Source organism: Dendropsophus ebraccatus, chromosome 1, assembly GCF_027789765.1.
Source record: "Dendropsophus ebraccatus isolate aDenEbr1 chromosome 1, aDenEbr1.pat, whole genome shotgun sequence".
NCBI classification, from domain to species: Eukaryota; Metazoa; Chordata; class Amphibia; order Anura; family Hylidae; genus Dendropsophus; species Dendropsophus ebraccatus.
This window is the reverse complement of record NC_091454.1, coordinates 109,498,021-109,520,062: the sequence shown is the minus strand read 5'-3', so window position 1 is coordinate 109,520,062 and position 22,042 is coordinate 109,498,021. Positions and strand designations below refer to the sequence as shown.

The 22,042-nt window shown below is 44.8% G+C and overlaps 1 protein-coding gene across 4 annotated transcripts in view; it reads left to right on the top strand.

The window, feature by feature from the left end:
* POT1 (protection of telomeres 1) overlaps positions 1-22,042 on the top strand; it is a 78,544-nt gene that overhangs the window by 5,504 nt on the left and 50,998 nt on the right. For 3 of the 4 annotated variants that reach the window (XR_011363855.1, XM_069976681.1, XM_069976673.1), the window contains exons 3-5: positions 4,308-4,438; positions 6,188-6,478; positions 19,585-19,740. Coding sequence is in view for 3 of the 4 variants with exons in the window: in XM_069976681.1 (XP_069832782.1) it covers positions 4,308-4,438; positions 6,188-6,478; positions 19,585-19,740 (578 nt within the window). In the remaining variant the exon portion in view is untranslated. The remainder of the gene's footprint in view (positions 1-4,307; positions 4,439-6,187; positions 6,479-19,584; positions 19,741-22,042) is intronic. The other variant, XM_069976688.1, reaches the window with a different exon arrangement.

The following is a 22,042-nucleotide window of genomic DNA, read 5'->3' as shown; positions in this document are numbered from 1 at the left end:
GGGGCACAGGAGCTTACAGACTAGGAGGAGGACTGGGGGGGCACAGGAGCTTACAAACTAGGAGGAGGACTGGGGGGGCACAGGAGCTTACAGGCTAGGAGGAGGACTGGGGGGCACAGGAGTTTACAGACAAAGAGGAGGACTGGGGGGACATAGGAGCTTACAGACTAGGAGGACTGGGGGGACAAAGGAGCTTACAGGCTAGGAGGAGGACTGGGGGGCACAGGAGCTTACAGACTAGGAGGAGGACTGGGGGACATAGGAGCTTACAGACTAGGAGGACTGGGGGGACACAGGAGCTTACAGACTAGGAGGAGGACTGGGGGACACAGGAGCTTACAGACTAGGAGGAGGACTGGGGGACATAGGAGCTTACAGACTAGGAGGACTGGGGGACATAGGAGTTTACAGACTAGGAGGACTGGGGGGACACAGGAGCTTACAGACTAGGAGGAGGACTGGGGGGACGCAGGAGCTTACAAACTAGGAGGAGGACTGGGGGGGCACAGGAGCTTACAGGCTAGGAGGAGGACTGGGGGGCACAGGAGTTTACAGACAAGGAGGAGGACTGGGGGGGACACAGGAGCTTACAGACTAGGAGGACTGGGGGGACACAGGAGCTTACAGACTAGGAGGAGGACTGGGGGGAAACAGGAGCTTACAGACTAGGAGGAGGACTGGGGGGCACAGGAGCTTACAGACTAGGAGGAGGACTGGGGGGACACAGGAGCTTACAGACTAGGAGGACGACTGGGGGGGGACACAGGAGCTTACAGACAAGGAGGACGACTGGGGGGGACACAGGAGCTTACAGACTAGGAGGACTGGGGGGACATAGGAGCTTACAGACTAGGAGGACTGGGAGACATAGGAGCTTACAGACTGGGGGGACACAGGAGCTTACAGACTAGGAGGAGGACTGGGGGGCACAGGAGCTTACAGACTAGGAGGACTGGGGGGACACAGGAGCTTACAGACTAGGAGGAGGACTGGGGGGACAGGAGTTTACAAACTAGGAGGAGGACTGGGGGAGACACAGGAGCTTACAGACTAGGAGGAGGACTGGAGGGACATAGGAGCTTACAGACTAGGAAAACTGGGGGGACACAGGAGCTTACAGACTAGGAGGAGGACTGGGGGGGCACAGGAGCTTACAGACTAGGAGGTGGGCATAGGAGTTTACAGACTAGGAGGACTGGGGGGACACAGGAACTTACAGACTAGGAGGAGGACTGGGGGGACACAGGAGCTTACAGACTAGGAGGAGGACTGGGGGACACAGGAGCTTACAGACTAGGAGGACTGGGGGGCACAGGAGTTTACAAACTAGGAGGAGGACTGGGGGGGACACAGGAGCTTACAGACTAGGAGGAGGACTGGGGGACACAGGAGCTTACAGACTAGGAGGAGGACTGGGGGACACAGGAGCTTACAGACTAGGAGGAGGACTGGGGGACATTGGAGCTTACAGACTAGGAGGACTGGGGGACATAGGAGCTTACAGACTAGGAGGACTGGGGGGGGACACAGGAGCTTACAGACTAGGAGGAGGACTGGGGGGACACAGGAGTTTACAGACTAGGAGGAGGACTGGGGGGACACAGGAGCTTACAGACTAGGAGGAGGACTGGGGGGACACAGGAGCTTACAGACTAGGAGGAGGACTGGGGGGACACAGGAGTTTACAGGCTAGGAGGAGGACTGGGGGACACAGGAGCTTACAGACTAGGAGGACTGGGGGGACACAGAAGCTTACAGACTAGGAGGACTGGGGGGGGGCACAGTAGCTTACAGACTAGGAGGACTGGGGGACATAGGAGCTTACAGACTAGGAGGAGGACTGGGGGGACACAGGAGCTTACAGACTAGGAGGAGGACTGGGGGACACAGGAGCTTACAGACTAGGAGGACTGGGGGGGCACAGGAGTTTACAGACTAGGAGGACTGGGGGGGGACACACAGGAGTTTACAGACTAGGAGGAGGACTGGGGGGGACACAGGAGCTTACAGACTAGGAGGACTGACTCAGTCCTTCTAGTCTGTAAGATCTTGTGACCCCCCATCATACTAAGACTAAGATCCTGGGAAAGCTGGGTGGCCTCAGTCATACAACAATATAAGATGCAGGAAAGCTGGGTGACTTCTGAATGGGGGGTGGGTGGGCGGGGGGGGGGGGGGGGGGTGTAAGAAGGTGCTACAGCTTGCTGCACTTTAGGAACTTGGGAAAGCCCTTTGACTCTGTTATACCCCTGTTTGAGTGCAATCTGGGATTGGACATGGAGTGATGTTACAGCATTCTCATCTGTAATGGCAAAGCAACAGTATGATGCCCTTTGAGTATTGTAAACTCTTCACTTTAAAGGGATTTTCCAGCATAAGAAAAACATGGCCACTTTTTGCCAGATAAAGCGCTCCTTATGTCTCCAATTTGGGTGGGGCTTTGCATATTTAGTTTCATTGAAGTAAATGGAGCTCAATTGCAAACCACACCTGACCTGAAATTAGAATAGGATTTGTGCGTGATATTTGTTGGGCATCATATGGAAGCCTCGGTAACTGTAGCTCCCAGCATGCAGTAGCATCTTCTTACATCCTTTGTCACATTGGGTGGGAGTACTTTAGCAGGGGTACTTTTTGAAATAGAAGCCTTAAAGTGACTGTACCACCAGGCCCAGGCAGAAGCACTGGAGGCGGGCCGACCCACCCTTAGGGTGCCTTTACACGTACCGTATCGCTGCGTATTTACCGCTGCGTTTTTATCACTGCGTGTTTGGTGCGATTTTTACATGTGAGTTTTGATTTTCACATGAAAATCATGTGAATCAATGGAACCCTATCATAGATGGGCTAGGGTTTCCTCCCACTAAGGGTGGGTCGACCCGCCTCTAGTGCTTCAGCCTGGGCCTTGTGGTACAGTCACTTTAAAGGACAACTCCCACAAAAATTTTTTTTTGCTCATTTAACACACATTACAAAGTTATATAACTTTGTAATGTGGTTAAATACCCGGCCTGGCCCCCTTCCCCCACTTTCGGACCCCCGACCCCCCACCCCGGAAGTTAAGGAATGTATACATTACCTATTCCGATCGTCACGGTCCTCTTCTCCGGGGCGGCATCTGGTGACGACGACGTCAGAGCCGAGGGGCGGTCCGGGTCTTCTTCCTCCTCGGCGTCTTCATGCAAAGTGAATGGGGATGAAAAGGCTGCTGGTGCACATGCGCACCAGCAGCCTTTTCATTGGCTGGAGCGTATCACATGGCTTCCAGCTTGCTCAGCCCTGATTGGCTGAGCTTGCTGGAAGCCATGTGATGCGCTCCAGCCAATGAAAAGGCTGCCGGTGCGCAAGCGCACTGGCAGCCTTTTCCATCCCCTGGACCCGGAAGTTGGAGACATCGCTGGATGGCGGACGGCGGCGACGGAGAGGCGGACGGCGGGCGAATCGAGTGGCGATCGTCACCGGAGAGATGGTGAGTATGGTGTCTGTGTGTGTCTGTGTTTTTTTTTTTTTTTTGGGGTCCCGCGGGAGTTGTCCTTTAAGAAACGGAATCTAGAGAATAAACATGCACATGTACTAAATGTTAAGATTTAAAGAGTATCTGTCATTATAAATACCTTTTGACATGTTATCAGGCATATCATACAGCAAAAAGTCCAACAGCACCTGGGTAAGTAGAAAATGCCTCTCACTTTGTAGGAGACGGACGCACGCCAGAGGGTCTTCAATCCCAGTTAAAGACCATGATACATCAAGGAAGAATTGGTCCGACAGCATCCAATAGTGAAAAAGTGGTAGTAGTTTATTCAAGCAACACACACCATAGCAACGTTTCGACCCAGCAGGGCCTTTGTCAAGCCTGACAGGCTTGACAAAGACCCTGCTGGGTCGAAATGTTGCTATGGTGTGTGTTGCTTGAATAAACTACCACCACTTTTTCACTATTGGATGCTGTCGGACCAATTCTTCCTTGATGTCATCAGGCATGTCAAAAGTTATCACAGCAAGTCTCTGCTGAAACCCGCTACGATACGAAGATACATCCCAGGAGTAAGCACAGCAACAGTGCACTCCAGTCCCTGGCCACTTGCTAATTTTAGCACTTGAGCCTCATCATAATGACGCAAAAGTGTCAGGATTAGCTGGCAACCTGGGAGTTGAGCGCACTGCTGCCGTGCTCTCTCCCTTGCTGTATCACAGCAGGTCTCACTGCTGCCTGATGAAATGTCAGGAGTTCTTTATAATGACCGGTACCATGTACTTTCATAATTAAATGGCAAGGTGAATTAGATCTGTTTTTTTTATTACAGATTTTTGTTGTGTCATTGTCATTGTGGACCAATCCAATGTCAAACTGAAATGCACATTTTTCAGTGGAACTCAAGATGCACTTCCAAGAATTTATAAAATCGGGGATATTGTTCGATTTCACAGAATAAAGGTATGATTTTTAGGCTTCATAAAAACTCTTAATATCAGTATACGGTCATTCCGTAGGCCTTATTCTTATTGTTTGTAATCCACAGAGCGCGAAGATGTGTAGTGGACTTGCAGCCCTCACACTTTATTGAAACAGCCACACAGATTTAAACACTTTCAGCTTTTCCGACATCATATTGATATATGATACTGGGAGGGCTGTGAGTTCCTTGTGCAGCCTCAGGCTCTGTAGACTTTATGGATTACAGAGCGTCAGAATAAGGCCTTATTCTGAATTTGTTTATTGAATGTGGTGGAAGAGTGGGGTTGTAATCTTAGTGTGTACACTCTGCACACTCCCCATTCTACAGGAAACATTTACTTAATGTAGATGCACATATGCTCACAGAACTGTGTACTAGAAATAAATTGGTTGTATCCCTTGCAGGTGCCAATCTCTATTATCATAAGGGTACAGACACACTGGGCTTATCCGCAGCGGATTTCTCGCTGTGAATTCGCTGAGAGATCTGCTGCGGATTCCTGCCCTGTACACTCTATGGGCAGACAAACTCCATCCTGCTGCGAGTTTGTCAGCAGCTCGCCCCGGTAACCCCCTGGCCGCCGAAGCATATTCATTACCTGGTCCCCGCTCTGGCTTGCTTCGGGGGTCCCGGCACGTCCTGCTCGGGCAAATCAGTGCGCTGCCCCGCCACAGCACATTGATTGGCTGAGCTGGACGTGAAAACGCCAGGAGCCCCGAAGCAAGCTGGAGCAGGGACCAGGTGATGTATACGCTCTGGCCGCCAGGGGGTTAACGGGGCGGGCTGCTGACAAACTCACAGAGGGATGTCCATCCTGCTGCGAGTTTGTCTGCCCATAGAGTGTACAGGGCAGGGATCCACAGCAGGTCTCACTGCAAATTCACAGCGAGAAATCCGCTGTGAATACGCCCAGTGTGTTTGTTCCCTACGGGTAAGTTCACACTGATTAAAACAGGCAGAATTCTGGGGTGGAACTTTGTGCCTGTCTCAGTGTGTCATTGCCCGTCTATGGGAGAGCGCGCGCTCCTCCGCTGCCGCAGCTCTCCGCTACAAGGTACAAGGTATTAGAAAATTTTCCTTTAGGCCTAGTATTGCTACGTCTTGGGCTGAGAAATCAGCTGCCTTCCTTGTGCAGTTATGCCGAGCGGCACCATGGTCCTGTCAGCATATTTTCTCCAGACACTGTAAATTGGATGCCTCGAACTCTCAAGATTTACCCTGTGGGTGTAAAGTTAAGTATGCTATTTTCCCTTCCTAAAGCTTGATTTGGTACGTATCTGGGGGTGCTATCATAATGGCAATGCGTAAAGTTAGAATTATGATTTACTGATAATTTGGTTTTAATGAGCACACCATGACAGCACCTCTTCTACCCCCCATTCCTTATTTCTAGTATGTTTGGTGTTGCTAGTTATTTAGGGGTATCTACAGGAGAAGCTTGGTAAGCCTTTGTGGTGCTGTCCTGGTGTGCTCATGAAAACCAAATTATTGGTAACTCATATTTCTTCTTCTTATTATTATTATTATATTTTTTTTTTTATAATTTGCAATATTAAAGCCTTGTTGTGTAACAGTATTACTAACATATCGGTTTACTGCTGCCCAACCTTAATGTAGATATGGGCACAATATTCAGCTTTATTCAGTTTAGTGAATTTTCCTCCCCGGTCATATATTTATATTCTAGAGTACACTATATTTTGTCTTTTTATTTTTTGTGCTCTTAGATCCAGAAGTTTAATGATGAATTCCAAGGCATCAGTAGTAGTGGCTTCTCAGCATTAGTATTTGAAGGTAATATCGATGCTCCACTCATTCCAAGGACTTCTAGCAAAGGATACAGCTTTACTGCAGAAGACCAGAAAACTGTAGAAACATTACGAAAATGGCAATTAGGGCTGCCAATTTTTTCTAGTTCAAGACGGATTTTATCAGATGTTCAGCCTGGGCAGTATTTTGATTTGATCTGTCAGCTTGTTGGAAAAGCAGAGGTTGATAAGACCTCATATCTCCTTAAGGTAATATACTGTATGTGTATTCGCTTTCAATTAACTTTTTTTGTTGTAGTAGTTTATAGTTTACATAGTTTATAGTTTAGTTCTGCAATGCAGCTACTTGAAATTTTTTCCCTAAAAACATTACCTTTATCATGATAACCATTCTCAGCCAATGGACGGTGCTACAGCATGCCTTTAACCCCTTAACGACATCGGGCGTAAATTTACGCCCTGATGCCGGTAAGGAAGTTCAGAGCGGGGCCGTGCGGCGACCCCGCTCTGAACCGCGGCGGTCCCGGGTGCCGCGAGTAGCCCGGGACCGTAGGTATTAGCGGGCACGGTCCGATCGCCGTGCCCGCTAATACAGTAATCAGATGCAGCTGTCAAACATGACAGCTGCATCCGATTACCGGATTCAGCCGTTCCCTGGGGTCTAGTGGAGGAGATCGCTCCTCCGGGATGTTGTCCCGGAGGAGCGATCTCCGTAACTGAAGCCGGCCGGGGACGCGTCCAAGATGGCGCCGTCCTCGGCTCGGCACTCGTTTAGCAGCAGCCGAAAGCAAACGAGTGCCGATCTCATGGATCTCTGCAGCATATCTATGCTGCAGAGATCTCAATGAGAGATCAGTGCACTTATACTAGAAGTCCCCTAGGGGGGCTTCTAGTATATGTGTAAAAGTAAAAAAAAAAAGTGTTGTTAATAGTAAAAAGCCCCCTCCCCTAATAAAAGTCTGAATCACCCCCCTTTTCCCAGGTTATAAATAAAAGTAAATAAATAAATACATAAACATGTTTGCTATCGCCGCGTGCGTAATCGCCCGAACTATTAATTAATCACATTCCTGATCTCGCACGGTAAACGGCGTCAGCGCAAAAAAATCCCAAAGTGCAAAATTGCGCATTTTTGGTCGCATCAAATCCAGAAAAATTGTAATAAAAAGCGATCAAAAAGTCGTATATGCGCAATCAATGTACCGATAGAAAGTAAACATCATGGCGCAAAAAATGACACCTCACACAGCCCCATAGACCAAAGGATAAAAGCGCTATAAGCCTGGGAATGGAGCAATTTTAACCCATAGCTGCACCAGGACGTTATTGAACGTCCTCGTGCCGCTATGGGAGTTCAGAGGGGGGTCGCGCGGCGACCCCCCTCTGAACTGCCGCGATCCCTGGTGCCGCATGTAGCCCGGGATCGCGGCTATTAGCGGGCACGGTCCGATCGCCCGCTAATTAAGTACTTAGAGGCAGCTGTCAAAGTTGACAGCTGCTTCTAAATACTTGCTCAAATGCATACCTGGTGGTCTAGTGGGGGGATCGCCCCCCTGCCGCGCGATTGCGGGGGGGCGATCCCCGCATCCATCCCGGGCCGGGGTCTGCTCCGTAATGGCGCTGATCCCGGCTCCGCATTCTATTGCTTTTGGCTGAAGCAGCCAAAAGTAATAGAACACCGATCTCATGGATTCATGCAGTATAACTATACTGCATGGATCTCTATGAGAGATCAGAGTGCATATACTAGAAGTCCCCCAGGGGGGCTTCTAGTATATGTGTAAAGTAAAAGAAAAAAGTATTTTTAATAACACAAAATCCCCTCCCCTAATAAAAGTCTGAATCACCCCCCTTTCCCCATTTTATAAATAAAAATAAATTAATAAACAAACATGTTTGCTATCGCCGCATGCGTAATCGCCCGAACTATTAATTAATCACATTCCTGATCTCACACGGTAAACGGCGTCAGCACAAAAAAATTCCAAAGTGCAAAATTGCGCATTTTTGGTCGCATCAAATCCAGAATAATTGTAATAAAAAGCGATCAAAAAGTCATATATGCGCAATCAAGGTACCGATAGAAAGATCACATCATGGCGCAAAAAATGACACCTCACACAGACCCATAGACCAAAGGATAAAAGCGCTATAAGCCTGGGAATGGAGCGATTTTAAGGAACATATATTTTCTTTAAAAGGTTTTAATTTTTTACAAGCCACACATATAATTTCACCACATTTTTATTTCACCACACATATAATTTTTTTCTGGTTTCCCGGCACATTTTAGGCAAAAATTACATCTGCCATAGCAAAGTACAATTAGTTGCGCAAAAAATAAGGGCTCATTTGGGTCTCTAGGTGGAAAAATGCAGGCGCTATGGCCTTATATACACGAGGAGGGAAAAACGAAAACGCAAATATGAAAACTGGCTGTGTCCCCTAAGGGTTAAGTGACGTATATTTGTTGACAATGGTTTAAATTTTTTACAGGCCATCCGATACAATAAAAGTTATACATGTTACATATCGTTTTAATCGTAACGACTTGAGGAACATATATAACAAGTCAGTTTTACCCCAGGGCGAATGGCGTAAAAACACATTTCCCCCAAATAAACAAAATGCGTTTTTTTTTTCAATTTCCCCACACTTTGAATTTTTTTCTGGTTTTGCAGTGTACTTTATGCAAAAATTCAGCCTGTCATTGCAAAGTACAATTAGTGACGCAAAAAATAAGGGCTCATGTGGGTCGCTAGGTGGAAAAATGCAAGTGCTATGGCCTTTTAAGCACAAGGAGGAAAAACCGAAAACGCAAAAATCGAAATTGGCTCTGTCCTTAAAGGGTTAAAGGACAACTCCTGCGCTGATAAAACAAACAAACAATTAATTTATCAGAGCTGAGAAACCTGAGTCATCTGACAAAGGGGGGCTGGCCTAACAGGGCTTAGACCCGCCTCCCTCTTGATGATGTCATTGTCACAAAATGGCTTCCACAGAGCAGCCTGGGATCAACAGTCTTTAGGTAAGAATGAGTTTACTTCATTTCCTGGTGGGGGGTTGAAGGGGGGAAAAGATAGGGAAGGGGGCAGATAGGTGATTGAAGCATATTACAAAGTATAACTTTGTAATTTGTTTCAATTACTGGGAAAAAGCTTTTCACCGGAGTTGTCCTTTAAGTGCCACGTCGTCTTCATAATTTTCATGCGATCAGATCTGTACAATCCGTATGAGCTGTATCTGGATTTGCAGCTTATCCATATGAGTTTAAAGGATCTCTCAAGGCTTCAAATTCATGACTTTTGTCTCGCCGCTCTTGTCCTTAAGGCCCTATTCCACGGAACGATTATCTTTCGTATTCGGCCGATATCGGCCGCTACAGACGATAATCGTCCCGTGGAATAGAGTGCAACGATCAGCCGACATCGTTTATGTCGGCTGATCGTTGCAGTCGCTTGTTTTTCAACATGTTGAAAAACAAGCGACTGATATAGCAGCGATCTGCTGCCGTCGCTCCATTGAATAGGATGCTATATCCTATGGGCTGCCTGGACGATCAGCGATCACCCGGGCAGCCCCCGCAGCTCCTCGCCGCCCCTCCCGCACTCACCCGCACGCTGCTGCCGCGTTGAATAGCGGCGGCAGCGAGCGGGGAACGAGGAGCAAACGAGCTCTGAGAGCGCTCGTTTGCTCCTCTAAACGACCGGTGTAATAGGCCCATTAGTTTGGGTATGGTTTTGCAGCTCTGTTTCTTTACAGTGAATGAAGCTGAATTGTAATACTGCACACAACCTGAGGACAGAAGTTCTTGCAAGAAAGTAGCTGTTTTTTTTTTCTAATCTTGGGTAACCCCTTTAGGATTTTAGGATAAGTTTGGCTACAGCCCCTAACAAATGTATGGAGATTAACTTATTAATGAAGGAGGGGCAGCACCTATGCAGGCACCACGGCACCTTCAGTTACTGGGACCGATGGCTAATATCATTGCTCATGCTGATATCGATCATTGCTGAGGTCCGGGCAGGGAGGGTGTCTGTGGTATCAGTCACTGCTGAGGTCCAGCAAGGGGCGCTCTCCTGCATTTCTTCCAGTTTCCAGCTGCGGTAACAGAGTTCGCCCCAGGCCCTGTGTTGTCCTGGCAACCAATCCGGAACTCCGGACATTTTGCTGATAGGCATCAGGAAAGTGTTTGGCATTCCATCGCTCCCTGTGGACAGATTTTCCAGTCTTGTGAAGGGGGCCTTACTGGCTTACTATTATAGTACTAGTATAGGGTTGTATACTATGCTTACTGTAACTGTAAACTCTCCTAGTGACCTCTTGACTGTCCCTTTACTTTTCTGTGCACATAGTATTTAGTAAACAGAGGACCAACAGGGATGCAACCAGTGGTGCTTTAAAGAAGGCTGCTTAAAGTATGTCCAAAACATGTTAAATGGACAATAAAATCTATATATATAAATTTGGTAAAAGTTTATATTAAACCTAATTAGAGTCTGTTAGGTGGGTTGTAAGGTGTGGAATAGTATCCATAAAATTCATGCAGCACCAAGGCAGGCTTCTGAGAGCATGAGCTGTGGGATGCCTGATATATGAAGAAAGTGCCAGCACTGGACCTCACCCCCTTATTCTGCCTGCCAGTACAAGGCTTATAAGTTAGTCAAAGCATTTCACATGTGACATATTGTGCACCTTTATTAATACAATAATCTTTTGTTCCATTCTCTTTGTGATCACTCACCGAGGGATTGGCAACAGAATTAAAGTGTCTTATTCCTTACAAAAGATTGGGTCATCAAAATCAGATTAGGATTAGAGATGAGCGAACCGGGTTCGGGTTCGAGTCGATCCGAACCTGAATGTTCGGCGTTTGATGAGCGGGGGCTGCTGAACTTGGATAAAGTTTTAAGGTTGTCTGGAAAACATGGATACAGCCAATGACTATATCCATGATTTCCACATAGCCTTAGAGCTTTATCCAACATCAGCAGCCACCTCTAATCAAATACCGAAAGTTCGGGTTCGGATCGACTCGAGCATGCTCGAGGTTCGCTCATCTCTAATTAGGATTTATCATGAGGGGAGAGAAGAACAAATTGTTGATGCCAGAACATATTTATTATGCTAGGGACGTAGTATGAATGTACATTAAAACATCAGTAAGAGTATACTGATGTAGCAAATAGTTAATGCTCCTCTGTTTTCGTAACATATTTATATTGAAATCCATAATACATATGTAAACGTTTATATATTAAATGAGTGTAGTACTTTACCATTCTCTGATATTTGGACAGTTTTTTCTATTTATTTTTTTTGGTTGGGATTCACAAAGTTGAAAGGTTTTAATTCCGACTTTGATTTGCTGTTATATTACAGTCTCACACAATACTTTAGCGTGGATGCTGTTGTAGTGTCTTCTGTAAGATCTCAACTCAGTGGGGGATCTTTTAAACGATATGTGCTGCAATGCTGATTAAAACTGTGAAACAGAATTACCTGGGAGCATGGCTGTTTCTTCTTTGTTTTCTTGTATTACATATTTAGTCTTTAAAATGACGTTCCAAACACAAATAGTCCCTAGATTAATTCATTAAGGTTTAGCAACAAAAATACTAAGCTATTGGAGAGTAGAAGGAGACTGTACTTGAGTAGTTAGACTCCATTCATATCATATTACGCTTCTAAAGGTAGTTTGGGTAATATACATAAAGTCCAGAGTGTGATGGACAGTTGGATGGGGAAGGAATGGTGAAATGATGCAAAAGTGTGTGCTGGACTGCTTCTTTAATATTGATGGCTTATCCTTAGGATTGGCTGGTAATATCAGGTGGTTGTTCAGCTCCCAGCACACCTGATTATCTAACTTGAAGGGTCTGAGGCACTCTAGAGCGTACTGTGCCACCTTCAGTGTTTACCACATGCAGCTCTATACAGTTGATGGTTGGTAGGCCGAGTACTGCGGCTCAGTCCCTTTTTAAGTCAGTGGGCTTGCAATACCAAGCACATCATGACATCTGTAAGCAATAAAGGACAAACAGCAGAACAGTGTGGCACCTTTAGTAAGTTGTTCAACAGAGTTGGATTCCCACTTTAAAGAGGGCCTTTCATCACTTCAGATCTGTCTTTTTTAGCAAATCTATACAGTGCCCATAAAATAACAATTGTGTATCACCTATTTTTATAGCTCTGTGATGTGCTGTTCCCCTGTATTATTAATAGAAATATATGACTCAATAACCAACTGGGTGTTACCCATTGGGGGAATGACAACACGGTCTGGAACTTTCAGCTCTGATTGGATAGTGTCAGACTGTGTAGGCATATGCCTCCATCTGCTAACACCCAGTTGGTTATCAAGTCATATTTCCAGTAAGAAAAACGGTAAGCACATCACAGAGCTATAAGAAAATATGATCCAGAATTATTGTTTTACTAAAACAAATAGGTTCAATATTTTAGTTCTGAAAACCCCTTTAACCCCTTAAGGTCAAAGCCTATTTTCGTTTTTGCGCTTTTGCTTATTCCATTTTAAGTTTAAAAGTCCATAGTGCTTGCATTTTTTCACCTAGAGACGTATATGAGCGCTTATTTTTTGCGAAACCAATTGTACTTTGCAATGACCGGCATTATTTTTCCATAACATATGCTGCGAAACCGGAAAAAAATCATTTGCGCTGTCAAATTGAAAAAAAAACGAATTTGTTTTGATTTCGGGGAGTTTTGCATTTACGCCGTCCGTCCTATGGTAAAACTGACTTGTTATGCATGTTCCTCAAGTTGTTACGATTACTATGATATATAACATGTATAACTTATATTGTATCTGATGGCCTGTAAAAAATTCAAACCATTGTTAACAAATATACGTTCCTTAAAATCGCTCCATTCCCAGGCTTATAGCGCTTTTATCCTTTGGTCTATGGGGCTGTGTGAGGTGTCAGTTTTTGCGCCATGATGTGTTCTTTCTATCGGTACCTTGATTGCGCATATACGACTTTTTGATCGTTTTTTATTACATTTTTTCTGGATTTGATGCGACCAAAAATGCGCAATTTTGCACTTTGGAATTTTTTTGCGCTGACGCCGTTTACCGTGCGAGATCAGGAATGTGATTAATTAATAGTTCGGGCGATTACGCGCGCGGCGATACTAAATATGTTTATTTATTAATTTATATTTATAAAATGGGAAAAGGGGGGTGATTTGGACTTTTATTAGGGGAGGGGATTTTTTATTAATAAAAACACTTTTTAACTTTTTTCTTTACATGGACTAGAAGCCCCCCTGGGGGGCTTGTATATACATAGCACTGATCTCTCATAGAGATCAATGCTGTGTATATACACAGCAAAGATCCATGAGATCGGTCATAGATTGCTATGGCCTGCTGCAGGCCATAGCAATCTACTGCCGAGCCGGGATCAGCGTCATTCCGACGCTGAGGCCTGGCACGGCCAGAAGAACGGATTTCCCCCCCGCGATCGCATCGCGGGGGGGAGATCCGACCCACTAGACACCAGGGATGTTGTGCATAAAGCACTTCAATGCAGCTGTCAGGTTTGACAGCTGCATTGAAGTGCTTAATTAGCCGGCGCGGCAACGGGACCCGCGGCGGCTAACCGAGGCACTGCCCGGCTGCACGTGTCAGCCGGGATCAGCGCCGTTCAGAGCGGGGTCCCGGCGGGACCCCGCTCTGAACACCCCCCGCGGCGCCACGACGTATCAGATATGTCATGGGTCGCTAAGGGGTTAAAGAGGTATTCCACTCAAACAAATTTTTTGATATGTTGCTGTCCATGGTGACTAACAGTTCTTTCCATATATTATATATTCAGTTGCCTTCCCCCAGTTCTCAGCTGCTGCTTATGCTGAAAACACTAAAATCTGTGTGTGAGCCTTTCTCTCTCTCCCCCTCCTCCCCCCTCCCTTCTAAGATGGATGATTTAAACAAGTCCCTGACTTTATCTGCAACATTGTAGCATTTTTGTAATGCCGAAAGGGATAATCACAGTGAGTTCCTTAGCAACTTGACCTCAGATTAAGGCCCCGTTCCCACTGAGCAAAGGTAGCGGAATTCCGCGACGGAATTGTTTGCCGCGGAATGCCGTTAGCCTCCCGCTCATAATGGGAGTCTATGGGAGGCGCGCGCTCCTGCTCTGTACGTGCTGAAGAATGAACATGTTCATTCTTCAGTGCGTACAGAGCAGGAGCGCGCACCTCACATAGACTCCCATTATGAGCGGGAGGCTAACTGCATTCTGCGGCAGACAATTCCGTCGCGGAATTCCGCTACCTTTGCTCACTGGGAACGGGGCCTAACCCTCCCAGTATTACAAAAAAGCTACAATGTTGCAGATAAAGCCAATCAGGGACTTGTTTACATCATCTGTCTCAGAAGGGAGGGGGAAGGGGGCAGAGAGAACAGCTCACACACAGATTTTTGTGTTTTCAGCAGAAAGCAGCAGCTCAGAACTGGGGGAAGGAGACAAATAATGTGAAAACATATATTGCTTATTTGCTGGGACACATATTGTATAACTTTACATGTTATTGCTGCCCTTCTTCCTTGTTTTATATGAATCAATTTTCTGAGACTGACGCCCAACTACAAATTACACACAGCAAATCATCTTATTTTATGTGGCGACTTTAAATGCATTGTTTTTTTGCTTTGAAATTCAATGACTTAATTTTAGATTTATTAGACAGGAATTTTGTCTTTTAGGGTGCGTTCACACGTACAGGATCTACAGCAGATTTGAAGTTGCAGATTCAAAGCAAATGCAGTCTGCTGAAGATCCTGTACGTGTGAACACACCCCTAAGCACTAGGTGCCACATTCAGGGTACAACACTAATTTAAAATCTGTTACAGAATTTAAAAAAATTTTACTTTCTGATGTTCATAGGAGGGAATAGTACTTTTAAACAATACTTTAAAATCAGTTACAGAACAAAAAAGTTGTACTCTCTGGTGTGCATAGGAAAGAGGTAAAACAAGTGACAGCAGGAAGGCACAAAACAACCTGTTAGTGTCATCTCTCCCCTTGCAGGGTCTTCTAGTAACCCCAGGGGTGTGATGCAGGAATAAGATGAGAAGTGGCACATCTACAGCAATTACCCCCTGTGTCTAATCAGGTCATTGTAAGAATGTTTATGGCATCTGGATTTCAGAGCATTTTGTCTCTAGCTTTGATCATTAGTTGATATTGTGGGCATTTAGAAATAAGCATACCTGCCAGGTATCACCACTGTACATTTTAAACATTTATTTCCACTGCCTCTCCCTTCATGACAGCACCATGATTGGAGGTTGCTAGGGACAGGATTTAGAAGAGTATAAAAGCCCCTCCCCAGTGTTTCCTGTCCCTACAGAGGGAAGGATGCAGAAGAATCCACTCTGGTGGATCCATTGAGCCCGGTTACCGGGAAAAGTATGGATCGGCCGGGGTCATCTGGGTGTCATACATTTAATGTCATGCTATTACATGCATTTGGTGTCATACATTTGATGTCATGCTATTACATGCATTTGGTGTCATACATTTGATGTCATGCTATTACATCCATTTGGTGTCATACATTTGATGTCATGCTATTACATGCATTTGGTGTCATACATTTGATGTTATGCTATTACATGCATTTGATGTCATGCTATTACATGCATTTGGTGTCATACATTTGATGTCATGCTATTACATGCATTTGGTGTCATGCTATTACACTACTTACGTCATGCTACTACACTACTTATGTCTTCTCCTCCTCCTCTATATTACACAGGATATCTTCATATTATTACACTGCTGCTCATATACAATCATCCAGCATCCAGGAAGAGAACAGCACAGATCTCCCCCCACACAATGGACTCTACCAGCTCAGAAACAGACTGCCAAATAGTGACCGACAACTTTTCCATGACCCCCCTTATGTAATAGGGCCAGTGTCCTAGAATGTTGCTCATAATATATATTCATGAGGAAAACTTGTAAAATTCATATCAAAATTCAATTCTACATTTTTTTAAAGCTGGAGTCGGTACATTTTTTTCCGACTCCAACTCTGCCTCCAGCCAAAGCTAGCTCCGATTACGACTCCAGCCAAAACTAGCTCCAACTCCACGACTCCGACTCCACAGCCCCGTCTCCAATCATGGTGCTGTCATGAAGGGAGATGCATTGGAAATACAAAATTACTTACTTGGTAATTCACTTTCCACTAATCCTTTATGACAGCACCAGTGCATTCCCTCCCTATAGATATGGTTATTTCTAATTGTACTCTGTAGTTATAATTTAGAAACCACTAAGGAGGTGCTTGGGGGGCTTTTATACTCTTTTGTATCCTGTCCCTACAGAGACAAGTGGAGCAACCGCCAATCATGGTGCTGTCTTGAAGGATTAGTGGAAAGTGAATTACCAGGTTTTCTGTTTTTCAGCCTCTACTTGATTCAGACTTTTTGTCACAAACCTGAATTTATATACATTTTTAAAAGATCAATAATGCCTTGATTCTGTACAACATTTCGTGAAGGTGCCTATGACCATAAAGTGGTGGGAGACATTTAACAATTTGACAGGTGTCACACAAAAAATAGGTATGGGACCATAATTTAATATCTGCCTTAAAACAGAGTACTATAGGTTTTTAGCTTTCTTGGGATCAGTGGTGCACTGTTCTCTAGGTATTTTTCTTCAATGTCTTCTTTGTAGAACTTGCAAAACTGCAACGAAAAGACACTGAATAAAAAGGTTACCACCAATAGAACTTGTAACACACAGCTTTGTGAATGAGTTCTAAGCAAGATTATTTTTCTTTTCTCTCTTTGATTTAACAAAACCAACTCCATTCTTGCACCACCACCCCCCCCCCCCCCCCCCAACAAATGCCAAATGTAAGTTAAAATATTTAGCTTTTATTATTATGACCCTGCATCTGAATGTACAAAATGAACAGAGCTGAAAACTTTGGTTCCATTTGCTTTCCGGAGGCCTGCTGTATTATTACAGCTCAGTTCCTATTAAAGTGACTGTACCACTAGGCCCAGGCAGAAGCACTGGAGGCGGGCCGACCCACCCTTAGTGAGAGGAAACCCTAGCCCCTCTATGATAGGGTTTCATTGATTCTAATGGAGTCACGTCATGGAGGGGCTGGAGTTTCTTCCCACTAAGGGTGGGTTGGCCCGCCTCCAGTGCTTCAGCCTGGGCCTTGTGGTACAGTCACTTTAAAGCAAACAGGTACTGAGTTGCAGTAACCAGGCACAACCACTATGCAGTGAACGGAGCCAAGGTTTGCAGCTTCATTCACAGTGTTTGTATGGACGCAAACAGCCATGCCGAACAGCTGATCAGCAGGGGTAGTGATGTCACGATACCAGAATTTTGAGTTCGATACCAATACCAACTTTTTTTTTTCAATGCTCGATACCAATTCGATACTGAATTAATTATATTGAAAATTAGAAATGCTCCCCATCAGGTCCGTAACGAACCAATTCACATTCCTTTAATTTTATTACTTTAAAAAAGTTTCCATTATTTAAAGTAAATGTGCTTTAAAAATTGCCCTATTCTCACTCCTAACACTGCTACCTGTCTGGCTGTGGTGTGAGGGGTCTTTTTTTTTGTGCCATGATCTGTAGTTTTATTCAGTACCATGTTTTTATGTGCTACTGAACTTGGTGTTTTTTTGCGTTTGCACTGTTTACCGTTTGTGATCAGGAAGGTGATAATTTTATAGTAAGGACATTAACACTCCAACTATCTGGGGACAATGGGGGTTGTAGTCATGTAACACTTCAGCTATCTGGGGGATGGTGGGAGTTGTAGTCATGTAACACACACTTTAGCTATCAGAGGATGATGGGGATTGTAGTCATGTAACACACACCAGACATCAGGGTGATTATAGTAATGTAATACACTTCAGCTTTAAGGGGATAATGGGGGTTGTAGTCATGCAACACACACTTGTTGATTTGTGCGGCAGGGTAATCAGGTTACAGCCCCCCCCCCCTCCCTTCCCAGTCAGAGCACGACCGACCCCCTCCTCACCCGCACTGATGTCTGCCCCGGGAGTCTCCTGACGGCCCTGCCTGCCGCTCCTCCTCCTCACAGTCCTGTGCTGCCAGATGGCCGCGTCTCCTCCAGCCTCCCCCTCCGTCCTCCTCACCCGGATCGCGCTGCTCTCTCTCTCCTGCCGCTGACCCTGCTCTGCCCTTTGGATGACCTGAGCTATGCAATGCTATATATTATTGCTGTAGCATTGCATAGATCAGTATCAGTGCTCTGCTATCAGCAGAGACACCGGGAAGGTGAGTGCGGACCTCGGGCTGTGAGGTGACCCATCAGCCCCCCGCACTCACATTGCGGGGGTGCCAATCGGACACTTCACAGCCACCTGTCAATCATCCATTTCAATGCCGCGATCACATTACATCGCGGCATTGAAAGGGTTACATGCAGTCATTAGCAGCAGGGGTCTGTTACACATAGTAGCCGACCCCTGCTGCATATACAGGGCGCTCAGGATGGGAGAATGCCGCTGTCAGTTGTGACAGCGGCATGTATACAGTTACATAGCCGGCACAAGCCATCGCTGTGTGCCGGCAATTTGAAGCCACCGGGGGCAGAAGCTGCGCGGGACCGAAGACATGACAGGTGGGAGCAGGGGGCGGGACACAGAGAACACGGCCGGCGCTCAGATAGCCGCTGGCCGTGTTCTCTGCTTTATACTTTATGTTATACTGCGCTATTATGCAAATTAACATAAAGTATTGATACCAGGAAATCCTGGTACCGAATCGTTTTTTTGCCCCGGAATATCGATAGTAGTATCGATATTTTGGTGCATCGTGCATCCCTAAGCAGGGGTGATCGTTGTCTGAACCCACTAATAAAAATTCATATCCTATCCTAAGAATAGGTCATCGATTATATTGAATATATAAACATTTTTGAGGTATCCATTAAGGTTTTTTTGTGTCACTTTTAGTGTATAATTGTCACACATTGTTAAAGTAATCGCTTATTATTTTAATATTTTGTGCCTTTTTGTGTTTTGTGCAAAAATTTTTAAACTGGTGAAAGCATTGATAAATCCCACATTTTAATTTTATTATTCTACAAAGGCATGTTAAAATGCAGTAGGCACTAAAGTTTTTATTGTTTTTTGGCCTGGACTGACAATGCTACATCTATAGATAAAATAGACAGCAGGGCACCAAACTTACTGTTCATATGTAATTGACCCACTTTAGTCCATACATTTGGCCATTGTCATGTTTGGTGTTTTTCTGGTGATGAAAATCAAGTTGACAGTGTGCATGGTGTCATTTCCTTTCAGGTTTGGGATGGAACTAAATGTGCTTCTTTATCATGGAAATGTTACGTAGAAGATAATGCACTTGAAGGAGACAGAGATATGATCAGCCGACTACAAAGCTTTACCATAGACGTTTTGGTATATGATAATCATGTGGAACTTGCAAAATCTTTAAAGGTAAATTATTTGGTTTTTACAGTGTTTATAATGCTGAAATTAATTTAACTAATTCACATGTTGAAATCAATCTTTTAAAGCACCTCACTACTTTTTCCAGTTTTTTTTTTTTTTACATCAACACAGTTTTATAGCAAATAACGTGAAATAGTTTAAAGGTTCAAAAGTAAGTTAAAAATAGTTAATATGAATTTCTAATCTCAAATGCAGCAATATTCTGAATTTCTGATTTTAATCAAAGAGCTTATTTTCAGGGAGACGATTAAGGATAACTGCTCTGCAGCACAAAAAGAACAATATGGTTTCACATTGGATGCACAATTTTCCTACAGGTGCCTCAACTTTTTGCAATTACTATATAACCAGTGTTGGATTATACTGCATTACAGCACTTGTACAGGATTTGTACAATTTTGCACTTTTTTCAATTAAAAAAAAGAAAGAAAATGCATAGGACTCCCTTTATGGTCTATAACTGAACACATACAAGCACTACTAGCCTGCAATTACCAGGGTGGGAAGAGCCATTAATTTGTCTCTCTCCAGTCTAATAATACCAGCCAGCTACCGCACTAGGCCGGGAACATCAATTTTGTTTATTCTCTGTGCCTGTAGGTACCTTGCTTTTTCCAGTACCCCTGTGGTAATAAGACGGCAGTTGGCTTTAGTCATGTAATTGATGCTTTTATAAGATGGCTTCCACTACTAAGCAACGTGTAATGGCCTTATTCCAAGGGCCGTCTAGTGGAGCAAACGAGCGCTCTAAGTGCTCGTTTGCTCCTCGTTCCCCGCTCGCTGCCGCCACTATTCAACGCGGCTGCAGTGAGCGGGTGAGTGCGGGAGCGGCTGCGGGGGGCTGCCCGGGTGATCGCTGATCGTCCGGGAAGCCCACAGGATACAGCAGCGTCTGCTGCCGATGCTCCTATTCAACGGAGTGACGGCAGAAGATCGTTGCTGTATCAGTCAACATTGATTGCATAAGCGGAAAGGGATGCGGCCTATCCTTTAGGTTCCTGATGCGCTCTTTGATGTGCATCACCTCCGGCCTATGCATGCCAGTGTTGGAGCGCTTTTGGGATTGTAGTATACTAAGGATGTGTATTGTGTGTGAGGGAGGCTGCTGCGGCTTCTGCTTCCGACACTATGCACAGTACCTGGTACCATTTATTATATTTTGATCCTGGAAAAAGGTATCTTGGCCCTCAACTTTAGTATATGCGTTCCATCTTTGGAATGCATCCAAAATGACGTCACTATAGGGGACGCACACTGGAAGTGACATCATGTGATTCATTGATTCCAGCATCACAAGTATGTTCTGAAGAGGCTGAATTACTGTAGCATGTTATGTAATTTCAAGCATATTTTCTTATAGCCCATTAATCTCCGCCTTAAATATATTATAATTGGCTTTACATTCTATAAATTCTTGGAGGAGGAGGTACTTTTTAGACCTTGTTCATCCCTCGTGTGTCTCATTGGCAGTCATGGATGCAGGCAGCATCCATCAGCCTTTCCTGACATCTACTTTTTACATTTTATTATTGCTTTTGTTTTCTATACCTTCCCCTGATGAACCCCTTAAATAATCTTTCAAAGAAAATCGTTTGAGAGAGTGATGGTTTGTTTCTGTCACAATTCTTTTTGGTTTATTTTATGTGTATTTTTGCAATTACCTGGTGGCCTTGTGTTACGGGAGAGCGACAATCCAGGGAAAGTGTTAGTTTATGGTTAGATAGGGATATTTAGACACCCCGAGTATCAAGCGCCTGAGCATTTTTTACTACAGTGAAACCCAGCCCCAAGACAGATAAAAGAAATTGATTAAAGTATGTTTGCAGGGGTATACTGGGCAGGGACGCACTATAGATATGTTTGAGAAGTGTGTTGGGGGTTTGTTATATTGTTATTTTTTATTTTATTATTTTGCCAGCTGCTGTTTATCAACATCAACATTGCTTATAATCCCGGCAGCATTGTGCGGCTATCTTCAGAGAACTGGAGGCATGGTTTCCACAACATTCAGATCACACTCCGAACACACGTGGGGAAAAACAGCCTTAGTTCAAACCACCTAATCATTGACTTCAGGTGTCTCAGTCAGTCTGCCTTTACAGACTGTTGTGAAAGAATAAGTCATTTTGTAAAATTTCTTCCCATGAAGGCTGTGTTTCAGATTTGCTTTGTTTTTAGGGTAGCTATACACGTATAGGATCCGCAGCAGATTTGACTAAATAACTGAACACAGCATCAAATCTGCAACATTAGATCTGTTGCAGATCCTGTACGTGTGAACGCACTC